At 42.2% G+C, this 13810-nt stretch overlaps 1 protein-coding gene across 2 annotated transcripts in view; it reads right to left on the bottom strand.

The window, feature by feature from the left end:
- The window catches only part of LOC121616014 (receptor tyrosine-protein kinase erbB-4-like), a 306370-nt gene that overhangs the window by 108462 nt on the left and 184098 nt on the right, over positions 1 to 13810 (bottom strand). For both annotated transcript variants that reach the window (XM_041950597.1, XM_041950598.1), the window contains exons 4-5: positions 8298 to 8429; positions 5207 to 5272 (exon numbers count right to left, since the gene is read on the bottom strand). In XM_041950597.1, coding sequence (XP_041806531.1) covers positions 5207 to 5272; positions 8298 to 8429 — 198 coding nt within the window. The remainder of the gene's footprint in view (positions 1 to 5206; positions 5273 to 8297; positions 8430 to 13810) is intronic.

Below are 13810 nucleotides of genomic sequence, written 5' to 3'. Positions count from 1 at the left end.
TCTCCTGTTTTTAACAGCTGTCGTAACTACAAGCGACCACTGACGTTTTAGGTCGATCGTCACCAGTGAACATAGCTACAACTTTAACGTTGGATTCGCTTTCACCGCCCTCAAATGAATAACTGCTCCGTAACTGTGTATAAGTAAGCAACTGTTTGCTCACGAGTTTCCCGTATCAACTTAAAACATGAGTCATATGTCAATGTCATTTCAAACAACTTGTTTCTGCTGCCCCCAACTGGCCAAAAATGATGCTATCAGCTTCATGTTTTGTTTGATTTAACACGAGGCTTGTGTCATTGGACGTAGCGCCTCCTCTGATTGTTTTTACGCATGATGAAAGAGATAGTTTGGATAAAGGTATTTTGAGATGTGGTGTAAGTCACTTATTAGAATCATATTTAAGACGTTAGCTCAGGCTACTAGTTGTGGTGCGATATCTCCGAGCCAGCTGATGGCTTCCAAAAGAAAATGAAAAACAATAGATTTGGTGGTAACTTGAAATTGCTGCTGGTCATCAGGCCCAGGCGGTAACAGCAGTGACCTGTTCGAGAAAGAAGATCAGCGGAGCACAGCATCGGCTTATGGCCTATATCTTTATTTGACTGCTACTACTGCGTCCTTTTAGACACTCTTGACTGAGGTCTGAGAAGAAAGTGTAATTAACTGTTAAGAATCTTTTTAGTGTTGTGGTTTTTTAAAAATAATCCTGTAATGGCCTGGTTTGCTGTTGGAAATGTTTGTGGCCATTAGCTGGCTGGGGTTCACAGCTCGGTGATGACGGTACATAGAAATACCAACAATTAGGTTGTTTCTAACTCCACACAGGCCTTTCTCATAGTGGACAATATTGATTTGCAATACCAGGAACTGCACAGGTGCAACTAATAAATTCAGCACTGTGCGTTCCAGTGACACAGCTTGAACAATCAGCTCTGGCTCTGGTGGACAGAATGCCACAGTTAATGCTTTAAGGTCCACCTGCGTGGAGCACTGCTGCGACAAAGCTTTACAACATTAATACATTCACATTGTGGAAAGTTTTCAAACATACGAAAGAATTTATTTTCAAGGCAAAAATCTTATAAATCATTAAATAAAAGCAACGTTGATGTGCCATACTGACATCATAGTGTACATTTTTAAAAACTACAATAACTAAAGAGGCACCTAAAGGCGAAAGAACTGATCCTGATCCATGCAGACGCCTTCAGTTATGCAAGGCTGTGCTTCTACAATCCACAAGAGCCCTCAGACTGCACTTTAGATTTGTTCTTGATCTACGTCTCGGAAAAAAAATCCTCCACATCTACTTATGGGACACACTCCACTACTGTTATATACAGTATCTGTGGTTCACGAAGTGTTGTGTTGGCTTGTAATTTACTCCTTGAGTGTGTTCACTTCCCCCCTGAGGTGCTGACACCAAAAGCTGCTGTTTATTGTTGATTCTGAGACAGCTGAATAATTATTCATGAAAATGTCACGGAGAGCATCTTTGAAGTCATTTTTCGTTTGGCATTTTTACACTTACTCATTCCACGTGTTCCAGCGCAATGAAATTAAAGGTTGTGGGGAAAAACAGGCAGAAGGAGAATGAATCATGACATCCATGTATGGATGAAGATGGCGCGATAGCGGCTAAAAGGCGGCAGACAGACAGGGACAGGGCTTATCGGGGGCTCGCTTGTGACGTGTTGTTAACAGGTCCTGGTCAAACAGTTCATCCCTCATTATCTTAATGAGATCACGGCCACAGAACAAATACGACGAGACACGCCGGGGTTGGAAGGCATAGATGAAGTGGTTTGCGTACAGACTGATGGAGGGAGAGGAGGAAATTGATGGCGAGGGTAGTGCAATCAAACTGAAAGAGGGAGGAGAGAAACAAAGAGATATTTGATTCATATTAATATGAATGTGCTGTATTTATAGGAGCTGTAAAGTTTCAGTGCGTACGATATGTTGTGTATGTTCTGATCCACAACAGAAAAGCTAAACATGGTCAAACGTGGTTAAAGATCAAGCTTCTTTGTGTGTGTGTGTGTGTGTGTGTGTGCATTTGCAGGCGTGGTGAAACGGTGTGTTCAACACAGATGGTGGGATGATGAAAAATGGATGGATGGAGGTCTTTAGAGACAGGGTGTTAGTATCTGTGGCAGCAGATTGATGAGTTTACTGAGGTAAATGCCACAAACTACCAAATATAGTAGTATTACTTTATACTGTATTACTCAGTAGACCATTGAATAGATTATTAGATAGATTATTATTAGATAGATTATTCCTTAGATTTAACACTTATACGCACTAAAATGGTATCTTAAAAACACTAAAAATACTACTTAAGTCACAGAAAATATGAAAGGTGCTGTCTTGGACCAGTGTTCGGTTTGTCTGTTCTGGGCTACTAAACATGGCGGAAGAGGTTCAGGTCCGTCTGTACAAATGAAGTTCTGATTCTTAGGTAACAAAAACAGAATGATTCATGTTTTCAAGTGATTTATACTAATGAAAACATACTTATGAATATTATATTACTTTTCTTTATGCCAAATTCAACAAAACGATAAATCTTAAGTCAAAGTAGCAACACCGTAGTGAAGAAATACTGTTACATGTAGAAGTCCTGGATTCCAAATGTTACTTAGGTAAAGGAACATACATATGTATATAGCATATATACATAAATGCATCAATAATTATAATGCAACTACATAGGAATATGATTATTGATGCATTAACGTGTGAGCATGCAGCTGGTTAAGTTGGGGCTAATTCTAATGACTTTATACAGAGCCAGGTTGCTTGATCTACAATAATACATCAGAATTCATATGCTAATCCATTTTTATTCTTTTAATAATCTGAATCTGCAAAGTAACCTGGAGGCCACCCGGAGTTGTCAAATAAAAGTGGTGGAGTAAAAAGTACATTTCCCTCAGAAATGGAGTAGCCGTGGAGTAAATGTAAAAAATAGTGGAAATTGGAAATACTTAAGTAAAGTACTACAACCACTGGATTGTACTTTAGTACAATGCTTGACTAAATGTACTTAGTTAGATTCTACAACTGCTTGTGGCAGCATCCAGTCCGACCTTTGTCCCGCAAAAAACACACGTGTTGCTGCTAAATGTCTCAGGTGAAGGCTCGTGGCAATGGTCAACAAACTGTGTGCCCTCTGACACAGAAGATCTCAGTCAGCAGTGGTTTCTTTAAACCCTGACCACAATCTTTTCCAAACAGAAAGAGACAGAGGCACACACAGCAAGATGGGTTGTGCCTGAGAGACTGCATGTGACTGCCTTTGCATGCACAGTAATAGTCCAGTATTATTCTGAATATGACCACATTCCACCTTTTATACGGGTCATGTAAACATTTGGATGTTCTGAAGTAGCAGGGCTGTGGTGGAGATGTACACACAAAAGAAAAGCCAACATCTGTGGTCAACACATTACAAAAGACTTGGATATAAGCAGGATTTTGGATATGCACAAGTATCACATCGTCAAATTTTTGAAAGGTGGCTGAAGGAGTGAAAGAGGGAGGCTGTGGTCTTTAAATGGAGAACGCACGGCTGCTCATAAAGATGAATATTAGTGAAATATTCATTTTCGTTATCCATGCAAACAACTTTGTAGGAATGTTGTCTTTGGGCAAAAAAATGAATATTTTGTGCTCGTTAACGTTGTCACTGACAGAGGATTTGAGAGTCTGGGAAAGCAGCTGAAGGGGAGGGAACATGGTGGCGGTCTCCCCTGCTGATGGGCTCAGGAGTGTATCACTCTCACATTCTCTCCCAGCTGCCATTAGCTAGTAGGAGGGTGGGAGGTCCCAGCTGGAAAGTTTGTGGTAGATGTGTTGGGGGTCTAGGGATGTTATTAGGTGTTAATATGTGTGTGTGTGTGTGTGTGTGTGTGTGTGTGCGCGCGCTGGTATTATAGGCATTAGGCATTATAGGCTTGTGAATATCTGAACAAAAGCAGCACATTTACAAGCCTGAAACCTGCCTGAAACCTTACAAACTGCCACCACTCTCACTATGAATTTTAGATTAGTAAAGCAGCATAAACTGGAACTATACTATAATTTTTGCACATTTACACACCACTGTTGCAGAAAAAAGCCTTGTATGACTTGAGGGAGCTCTCAGTAAACCCAAGCAGCAACAAGACATCTGCTGAGACACCTAATCCCCTCTGATAAACACATACTCTACATGAACATTAAATCTGAGTTAAATCAACAGCAAATACCACACGAGGTCGGGGTGGAGGAAGGAACAGCGGCAGCAAACTGTGTTTTTAGCCTGATCAGAGTAACAGAGAAATGTAAGGCCATAATGTCTACACTGGCGTGGATATGATTGCATGTCATTAAACAGCAGTGAATGACTGGGTAAGCATATTGCACACTGAAGCTCATCTTCAGTCAGATGTTAATGTAATATTAGCATATTGTTTTTTTCTTGTGTCTGCTCATGGTTTTAGTTGATCTTGATTTTTTCTGTTTAAATTTCTGCATAGTTTTGATTATCTGAAAAATGATCATCTCAGGGGAAAACCGTGGCCACTATTTGATCTTACGCCTGTGTGGCATACTGCAGCTTCAGAGCTGATAAAAATTAACTTTATTGCCAGGAAATGAGCCACATTTGTAGTTGGGATTTGTCGGAACACATCCGAGTAGTAGTAGTTAAAATTCAACAGCTGGTTTTATTTGATCGTTTCCCATTTATCGTGAAAGGCCTATGAATTACAGATCTTCCAGTGAAGTCGCACCTCTTTGACAAATATCAAAACCACATTAGTTAGACACAGTTTAGTTCATAATCTTGTATGACAGAAAGCCAGGTTTCTCGCTATCATTTCATAAAATCTTGTTTCTTTTGGTGTGTGAGCGCCAGGGTAGAAAACAAGGCAGCAGCACAAGTCTGAAAGGGAGGGATTTTAAAATAAAAATAACAAAGCTGACCTCTAAAACGAAATACATATTAATGTGTACAATAGGTCATCTATATGTGCATATATGAACAGGAACAGGAAAAAACCCTGGAGGCCTTTAAAGCTGATCCTTAACTGTACTAGATGCTGTTGAGAGGAAGCCAATGAAAGATCATGTGATATATCTTCAGCTACAACCAGGTCCCACCTTTTGTTTTTGAATCAGGGCTCTAATAATAGCATAATAGTAACATACTTACAGGTTTGACACTGCTCCTCTCTGGGTCCCCAGCAGCGGCCATTGCAGGAACGATGGCACCTCGGACCTGCGCACAAGTCCACAAGGAACGGGATGATTGGCATGTTTAATGGTTACTTATTCACAAAATATTACCAGTATCAGCCTTCAAAAATCCATTTTAGTTTAACCTTAAAATAGGCTAGAGGCGGTTAGCTGGGTCTGTGTGCCATCAAGCACTCCACTGAAGCCCGAATTGATCCAAATAGAGAGCGAGGATGTGGCTGCTCCTTTGGCTTACCTTTAAAAGCGTAACGTGTGTGCGTGTGTGTGTGCATGTGTGTGTGTGTGCGTGCGTGTGTGTATGTGCTTGTGTGCTGCTTTCTCGGCAACATGATAAAATCTGAAGTGTTGTTCCTTATTGCATTTAAAGCAATTTGTGAGTTCTTGATATTTATTCTAATTATCCGACATAATTAACACAAACTGCAAGAAATGTAGGTTCAAGAATAATAATGATGATGTGTGTATTAATTTATTTGATGCAAACTATTGTTTCTACCCTTGTAATTAAGTCATAGTAATTTTTCAACATGCACTTGCACAACAATGTGACCATATGTTTTTTTTCCGGGTTTTCTTGTTATCATTACGTGAAAAAGACGATGAAACTCGCCATCTTCCAGCAACAACCTGGCGTCTGACTGGTACGTACAGCTCTAGTTATAAAAACGTAAACAACCCTGGCACAGGTTGAATCATGAAAATAAGATAATTCACTCCACCCTAAATCAGCCTTGCACGAAATCAGCACACATCAGTTTGAGATAAAAGCACCACAGCAGCAGAAAACAGCATCAGACCCTCAGAGCTCTATCCAGAGCCTTTCTGGGTTTTTTGGAGGACTTAATTGACTATCTAGTAATTGACTGCGGGGGAAGTGAGCCTGGATAAGTGCAGAAGTGCTGTCCTCTGTCCATCAGCCTCTCCAGACGAGAGCTATTAGCATCGAGACTGACTCTATTCCCCAACACGAGCCTCTCCATCCTCTGCCCTCCTCGTCTTCCTCGTCTGCTCCCCTCTCCACCGCACATTTCATCTCTTTCACCCTCAATCCGCCCCTCGCTGATTCATCACTCCTCTGTGGTTTTCTTTCACTTAATGCCTACCCCTGTCTCTCTTTGTCTTTTTCCAGTCTGTCGCTCTGTATTCCTTTGTTTCTCCAGCCTGTCCTCCTCAAACTGGAACTTTGACAATGCTCCCGAAAGAGGGGCTGGCAACCTTGAATGCATGAAAAGCAGCATAAAAACGGGATAATAATGCAAACATGAACCAGACATAAGTGGATGTCTGACGGTGCCGACTGTGCAGAACCTGCGCTGCACTTAGATATATCTCTGTTCTCCTCTGAGCCTGGTGCCCCGGTGAAGTCGAGCCAAAGAGCTTTCATTTAGTGTCCAAGGTCTTCACTATCTCAACTTATAAATTCTCAGTGGCCTAGAATAAACCTGTCCCACCCCACTTCCTGCACCATAATCTTTTACAGCTTTCTTAAAACAGCCTCCGAAGGTTAAAATGTCAAGAATACTGCCACACCAGGGCCGGTGTGGGGCAAAAGACAACTGAATCAACAATGCATTGATTTTAGAATCACTGTCCTGTTTGTGAAAAGAGACCAACAAACTCAATAAGCATGGCACAAATAAGTAAGTAATAACAAGATATAGCTCCTGTCTCCCCAAAGAATGAAATGGAGATTAAGCTTTCAATTGTGGAATACAGGTTTGGAGATCTTTGATCTTTTCCCGGAGTGGAAACTCCACAGGAGTAAGGGTCGATCCGGGGCTAACGGGCCTGCAGAAAGGAGGGCGATTGAGCAGAATATCAATGCTCGGAGCTGTTAATCTGCATTTGAAGCCTTCAGTGTGTGCTGTGAGAAGAAATCCAAGGACATGTGCGGAGACCTCTTAATTTTGGTCCAAAATGGTGCCACATTTTATCGTGTCATTCTGTGTACGTAGACGAGACCAGACGGCTTAAAGTAAACAGAAAAGCAGATTTTAAATGTCAAACAGCTTGAGCACTACATTAATAACAAAGGCAATGTTTGTTAAGAGGTTAAGTCAGTGAATGAATAGAAAAGGGTCAACCAAGATGTCTTAATGCATCTTTACTTCACTGACAACCACCTCAGCCATCATGCCTCTGCCCCCTGACAGATTAAGTATGTTTATTTCACCATATTAAATCCCTTCATAATTCTGAGCATCTATTAACACGTCTTCCAGCTGGCTACAGTGGGGCATTAATGTGATTGTGGATTGTTGTGGTAAGCAGAGTGACAGAATGGGGTCAAGGGGTGGTTTTCTGATGCCAGTGTTTTGCTGCTCACACTCAGTCAACTTATTGTGAATGGAGCAGGTTGAGATGTGGGATCTCCTCTGGATCAGTCTCCTTGTCGTGGCTGAAAAGCCTTCGCTGATTCCTGAAAGGCTTCCAAGAATATAAATGGGACGGCTGTGCATATTCCCTTCACAGCCTAATTTTGAGTCTGGTCAGAGACCTGTAAAGTCCCAGGTACCTTCAGGTGGAGCTGGCTATGCTTTCAATCAAGAGTGTTTAAGCACATGAGTCATTGCTTCTGTGGTCCTGAGCTATCATCATTAGCAGGGTACACAGCCACAACTACATGTTTTAAGGTCAGAAAACATACAAAATGCATATGAAACATTTCAACACTCCAAAATGCACATTACATTCTTTGTGGTTTTATGAAATGCAGTATTAATACATGAAATCTGCACAATCTTCAAGCTTTGGTAGCTCAAAGACCCATTTGATACCAACTAATGTGAAAATGATTTTGTGATGAATATTGATTAGTCTCCTGGTAATTCTGGGTGAGTAAAGTGAAAGAGCAGCGTTCGCCCCTTCTCATTACCACAGCTGAAGTGCTATTGAGCAAGGCAGAGAAAGGGGAACTGGACTGATTTTCAGGCCTCAGGGAGTACCGCAGCATGAGAAATGAACGTATAAACGTGGAGCGACAGGTAACGGCTATGGTCAAATCACATCTTCTCGTCCTCCACACGTGCGCTTGTTGGGTTACTCACATGCGACGCTGCTGTTGGTGGGCACCACCACAGGATGAGTTCGTGGGTTTTTGACAATGTCCTGCCAATGGATTGTGTCTGCATGACACAGGAACTTGTTCTGGTCGACGTACACGCCTCCACTCAGGATCTCTGTGGAGAAGAGAGGGAGAGCACATAGTCAATACAGAAACACTCAGCAGGGCTTTCTGAGTACTTAACTGTTTCTGCCTGGAGGAGGCATCGAATTCAGCAACCCTGCTACCGGGCTCCTGATGTGTTCTTTAATTGCCAGCTTTATTCACCAATCATTTAATATTTTACAACTGACACGGCCAGATGCGGCATGTTGAAGTCAAATTCATTAGCATTATTTAGGACTGGACTGGACAAGCACTTTGGTCTTTTCTTTGCCACCTGAGGGCAAGAGCGGGGTCAGGCTTTGAGGTGAGCAGCTGATCTTGAGACACACTCTTCTGATGCTAGTTGTTGATAAGCCGCATCATATTGCTGCGATTACAACCTCTAAACTTTTTCCAATCAGTTGTTTTTCGCATCCGTCTCTTCCCACATTGTGAGCACACAGAATCACTTATACCTCACTACTGTCACAACACAAATCCATGTGGGATTTAAGCCCCAGTAAAGGACAGCAGATATAATATGCATCGCCATGTCGAACCAATGATTGCCCGCGGACTGGTTCCTTTCGCCACATAAACACACACAAACACACACAGCCTGTTGAATGATTGGATACAGAGGAGGGTCTCGATTATTGCTGCGCAGGAGTTTAGAGAATGCCTAATCCCGAGTTTTATGTGAGAGTTAAAGAGTGAGGAAGAGAAAGAAAGAGAGACAAAGATTGGAGAAAGCCATAAAGAGACGGATGACAGGAAAGAAAGACGGAGTGAAGCCCAGTAGCAGATTTGCATTATTTACAGAGCTTGTGTGTTCTCTATCTCCCTGCAAACAGATTACTGACACAGGGCTGAAAGTGATGAGACACATAATCATACACGAGGCACCCTGCCAGCACCACACAGAACCAGCCAAATACAATATCATCCCACAAAGGCCCGATTAAATGATATTCCTTGGATAATAGGTGGCGGTGGTATTACCTACACAGAGCCCCATCCCCCAATCTCAGCTCCCCCTCTTTATCTTTCTGCCTGTGCGGTGGGAGTTAGGGAGAGAAATTAATCCTGCCTCTCACCGCAGGAGGGATATCGCTCGGCAAGGAGCAGCCCGCGTCTCAAATTCAAATTGTTTGCACAATGGGATGCTGCTGGCAAAGTAGGGCAATGGACAAACCAACAGACAAAGCAAAACCATTATTATGACAAAAATACCAGCACGACATCGCAACCCTGGTAAAGCAAGATACAAGTACATCCTGCAGGCATTCACCTTCATACTGGCTGGTCGGATTGTAATTGGAGCCAAAATATGTCAGGTTTAGGTGTAAACATACCCAGGACATATTCAGCCGCAGCTCAGAGTTCCAGTGGGATTTGGAAGTCCTTATAAATTTCTTTCAGTTTCACTGAATGAATGAATGTCCGAGGTAAAGTATAATTTATATGTAAATAAAGTGCATATATTCAAAGCCAGCTGTCACTGGGTTAGCTTCAGTACTTGACATCCTGAGGAAAAATGTAATATGGAGATCTGAATCATTTGACCCCTATATCTTGATCAAATTTGATCACTGTGTAGCTCCCACACTCAAACCAAAGGTTTGAGTAGCACAGGCTTTGTTATACTGTAACCCCAGCTCTGAATATGTCATGTATGTGATAGCGGATCTTTGGGCAGAGCTATCAATGATGTCCATTATTCACTGGTCAAGTAAATATGTCCTCACATCTACAAACCTGAGCCATGAGCCATGGCTACGACCCACGTTGTTCATGGGTCTTACCTACTTGGCCAAAAGGAACTGCCAGAATTCTTGTCCGCGGTAAACAAGTGAAACAAGGTGCTTTCACTAATCCCAGCTGGACATGAGCAGCATACACACTCAGACACACTGTATAAAAACACTCTCTGTTTAGCGCTGTCAGAACAGGCGATCCTAAACACCATCATAGGCCATGTCCTGATGCCTCTCACATGCATGGTGCATTTGGATATGTGCATTTGGATAGCTACTGCACACACAGTACACTAAGTTGAATTTGAAATGACAAAGTTCAAGACGGTGGATAACAGTTAATTTGGCTCCTTGCTGGCGCTTTGCCCAGGACAGCTATATCTGTCACCAAGATATGAATAATTAACAAACAGATATTACATAATGCTTACAATAACATGTGAAATTCATGCAGGCCTTTCTTTCATTACAAGTAAATGCTTGTCTTGCACATTTGGAGGGTGTGCAGTTGGTGGCCAGGGGGAGATCAATGGTTAAATCTTGTTGTTGATTGTTTAGTGGGTAGAGAAAATGCCTTAATTAGTTTGTTCACGTAGCCACAGCTCATGTTTCCAAACTACCCCCTCCCCTCCCAATCTGTCCCGAGAGCAAATCCACGCTTTCTTTGAATGAGCGTATGGCTTAAAAGGCATGGCAATCTTCAGTATCAGGCTGGATGACCGTTCGAGGAAAACAATATGAAATTCAGGGAGGCAGAACAAATGTATGCAGGCAATCATTTTGATGGTAAGTGCTTGTTGTGATTTTTTTTCTTTATTGCAGTGTGGGGATGGGTTTGATTAAGACTGGGAGGCAAATAGCAAACCAATGATCAGAAAAAAAGGCGTATTAATGAGTTTGGGAGAGAGAATTAATAAGTGTTGTGTGGATTGTTTAATGAAGAAATATGTAGGACAACAGAAGCGCTGTAGTAAATGGTTGACTTGCTCCAGTGCATTAGCAAATATCCCCTATAGTGTTAATTCTTCAGTCTACAGAAGAAGATACGTGTGCTGAACTGCGCAAGAAACACACATATGCGAACATATACACATAAACATGAAGACAAACATATCTTCAACACAGTCAGCTGCACAGTAGCTGGAAAGATACAAAGGCAGCAAGACAGGCAGAAAGACACTCAAACAGTCAGGCAATCGACAGGTATTCAATCAGAAAGACAGAGGAGTGTTTCCTCTCCTCTAAGAGTGGGTCTGGGGATTTTTCTGCAGGTCTCCACTGTACTGTCTTATTGACTCTGAGAGCTTCAACTTGGTTTCGGCTCAGTGCTGCTATCAGCTCAGTAGGACAGAGACGAGAAACTCTGCAGGAAGATGAGGACGCATTCTGGGTCAAAGAGACTAAATGCTGGGGCGCAGATCCCGCTGTACACCCTGGTAGTGGCGGAAAGCTAAAGTTGTTGCTAGGCTACGCTCGACACACGGACCGGCTGAAATGGCAAAATAAGAGATGAGTGCACGGGTGCACACAAAAAGAAGCATGCTCGAAAAGACAGTCGTGTGTGAATGTCGGCTCAGGGATGGCAATAATGAGGCCCCCATTACTATATGCGCCTTGAGCATCAATTAAATTACCAGTTTGCAATATCTTGTAACGAGAAGGTCACTAATTTGGAATCCTACAAGAGCTGGGAAAATGTAGTTGGGGAATGTCAGCTCTTCTCTGCCGTCCCTCTGCAACTTCTATAATGAATCACTTGAGAAAGACACTTTATCAGTGACTGTTTTAGTGGCAAGCAATCGAAAACTATGTACAGGGATGCTCTCTGGTAAAAGTACGAGGAACTGTACAACTAGGAACCCTGGGATTACAGCAAAATATAATGGAGCAACTGTGTGACTATCTTCACTGGTTCTGTGCAGTTTGTATTCTAATTAGTATTCTAAATACGCTTGGTAACAATTACAACTGCTATGTTGCTGGTCCAGAGTAGTGCCCTTCCCAACTACAGATCCAGCATTAGAAGAAGAAAAGAAGGCAATCAGTGAGTAATTCTATAGGGAAGCTAAAAACAGCGACACGAAAACAGGGTGCACTTGGAAAAAAAAAAAAAAAAAAACTATTCCAGGCTGCTGAGGGAACTAGGCCACTTCCTGTACGACAAAAGTGGAATACATTAAGGAATAAGTGACTGAATGATTGAGCAAATTAAAGAATGTACACGCTGTTTGAATAGATGATGAATAAATGACTTGGAGTGATGGATGTTAGATGATGGGAGAACGAATGACATCTATTTTATCAGCCATCATCCATCAGTGTATCTGTTCATCTGTCATGATAGATGATGGCCGCTAAGAAACAATGAGAAAGAAAGAAAGAAAGAAAGAAAGAAAGAAAGAAAGAAAATGTAAAGAGTGTCTAAACTATATGGCTGCAAAGGTTGAATACATAATGAATGTATTAGTGAATCGAACAGCATGATAAAACAGACCCACTCCAGAGGCCACAGTCTCTTCATGCACCATCAGCACTTCTACCGAAAGAAGAAATACATGCTCCAACCAACTCCAACTAATAACAACATGAATAAACCAGAATTACTGCCTCGCGCTTGTACTTCCACCAACCAGTCAAGTTGCAAAAATTCAAATATGGATGTTGCTGCAAAGAAGCTGCAAATTGTAAAACATGGATGCTTTGCACCCAACTTAAACCCAGCAGCACAGAGGATCTGTACAATCTGCACAGTTTCTAGGTGGACGACAACATTAGTGTCACCAATTCAGTATATGGCCAGATGTGAAACATGGTCACAATCTTGCCTTCTGTTCCTCAGTTATGGTGTTGAATAATGGCCAGAAAAGAGTCTCTGCAGAACATTATGACGTCACAGTGAAGCTGATCTTTGACCTTATGGATGTAAAATGTCAGCATTTCTTCATTTTATCCTCTGAGACATTTGTGCGGAATTTTGTCATAATTAGCATATGATTTCTTGAGTTATGGGCAAAAGCTTGTTTTGCAAGGTCACAGTGACCTTGACCTTTGACCCCGAACAACCAATATCTAATCAGTTTATCCTCGAATCCAATTGAGTGTTTGTGCGAAATTTGAAGAAGCTCCCTCAGGGCGTTCCTGAGGTACCACCATGGGAATGGAACAGACAACCTCAAAACATAATACCTCTGGCAACAGCTTGCACAGGCACAACAACCCACAACGAGGTTTGAGAGCGGATATTTCCTTAGTTTTCAAACACCGCTCATGTTGCAACACAGCGCTGTGTCAATCACTGCGGTCTGAGTTGCTCGGTTGCTGACGGGAGATGTCAGGACAGCAAATCTCCGCCTTTGCTCTACAAATAGGTGATCTCCCGTCCCATCCATCATCTGCTGCCGCTGCCGCTGCTGCACAGTTCCATCCATGCCCTCCTGTCCCCGCTGTTGCCAAGCTACTGCTTGCATATTCCAGACATCAAGTGTATGTACGTGTGTGTTTGCTTGTGTGGCTATGTCTGTGCTCGCATGGAGGTGAAAGACTAGAAAAGAGGAAATGTGTTCAGATTAGTGCATAGGCATGGATAAGAAGAAGAGAAAGCATTGGTGTGTATATGCATACAGCTATAGCAAGAATAAAAACTGTAACATAGACC

The sequence above is a fragment of the Chelmon rostratus genome, chromosome 13, assembly GCF_017976325.1.
Source record: "Chelmon rostratus isolate fCheRos1 chromosome 13, fCheRos1.pri, whole genome shotgun sequence".
Lineage (NCBI taxonomy): Eukaryota > Metazoa > Chordata > Actinopteri > Chaetodontiformes > Chaetodontidae > Chelmon > Chelmon rostratus.
The sequence above is the reverse complement of the archived record's forward strand: the minus strand, read 5'-3'. Positions and strand labels throughout refer to the sequence as shown.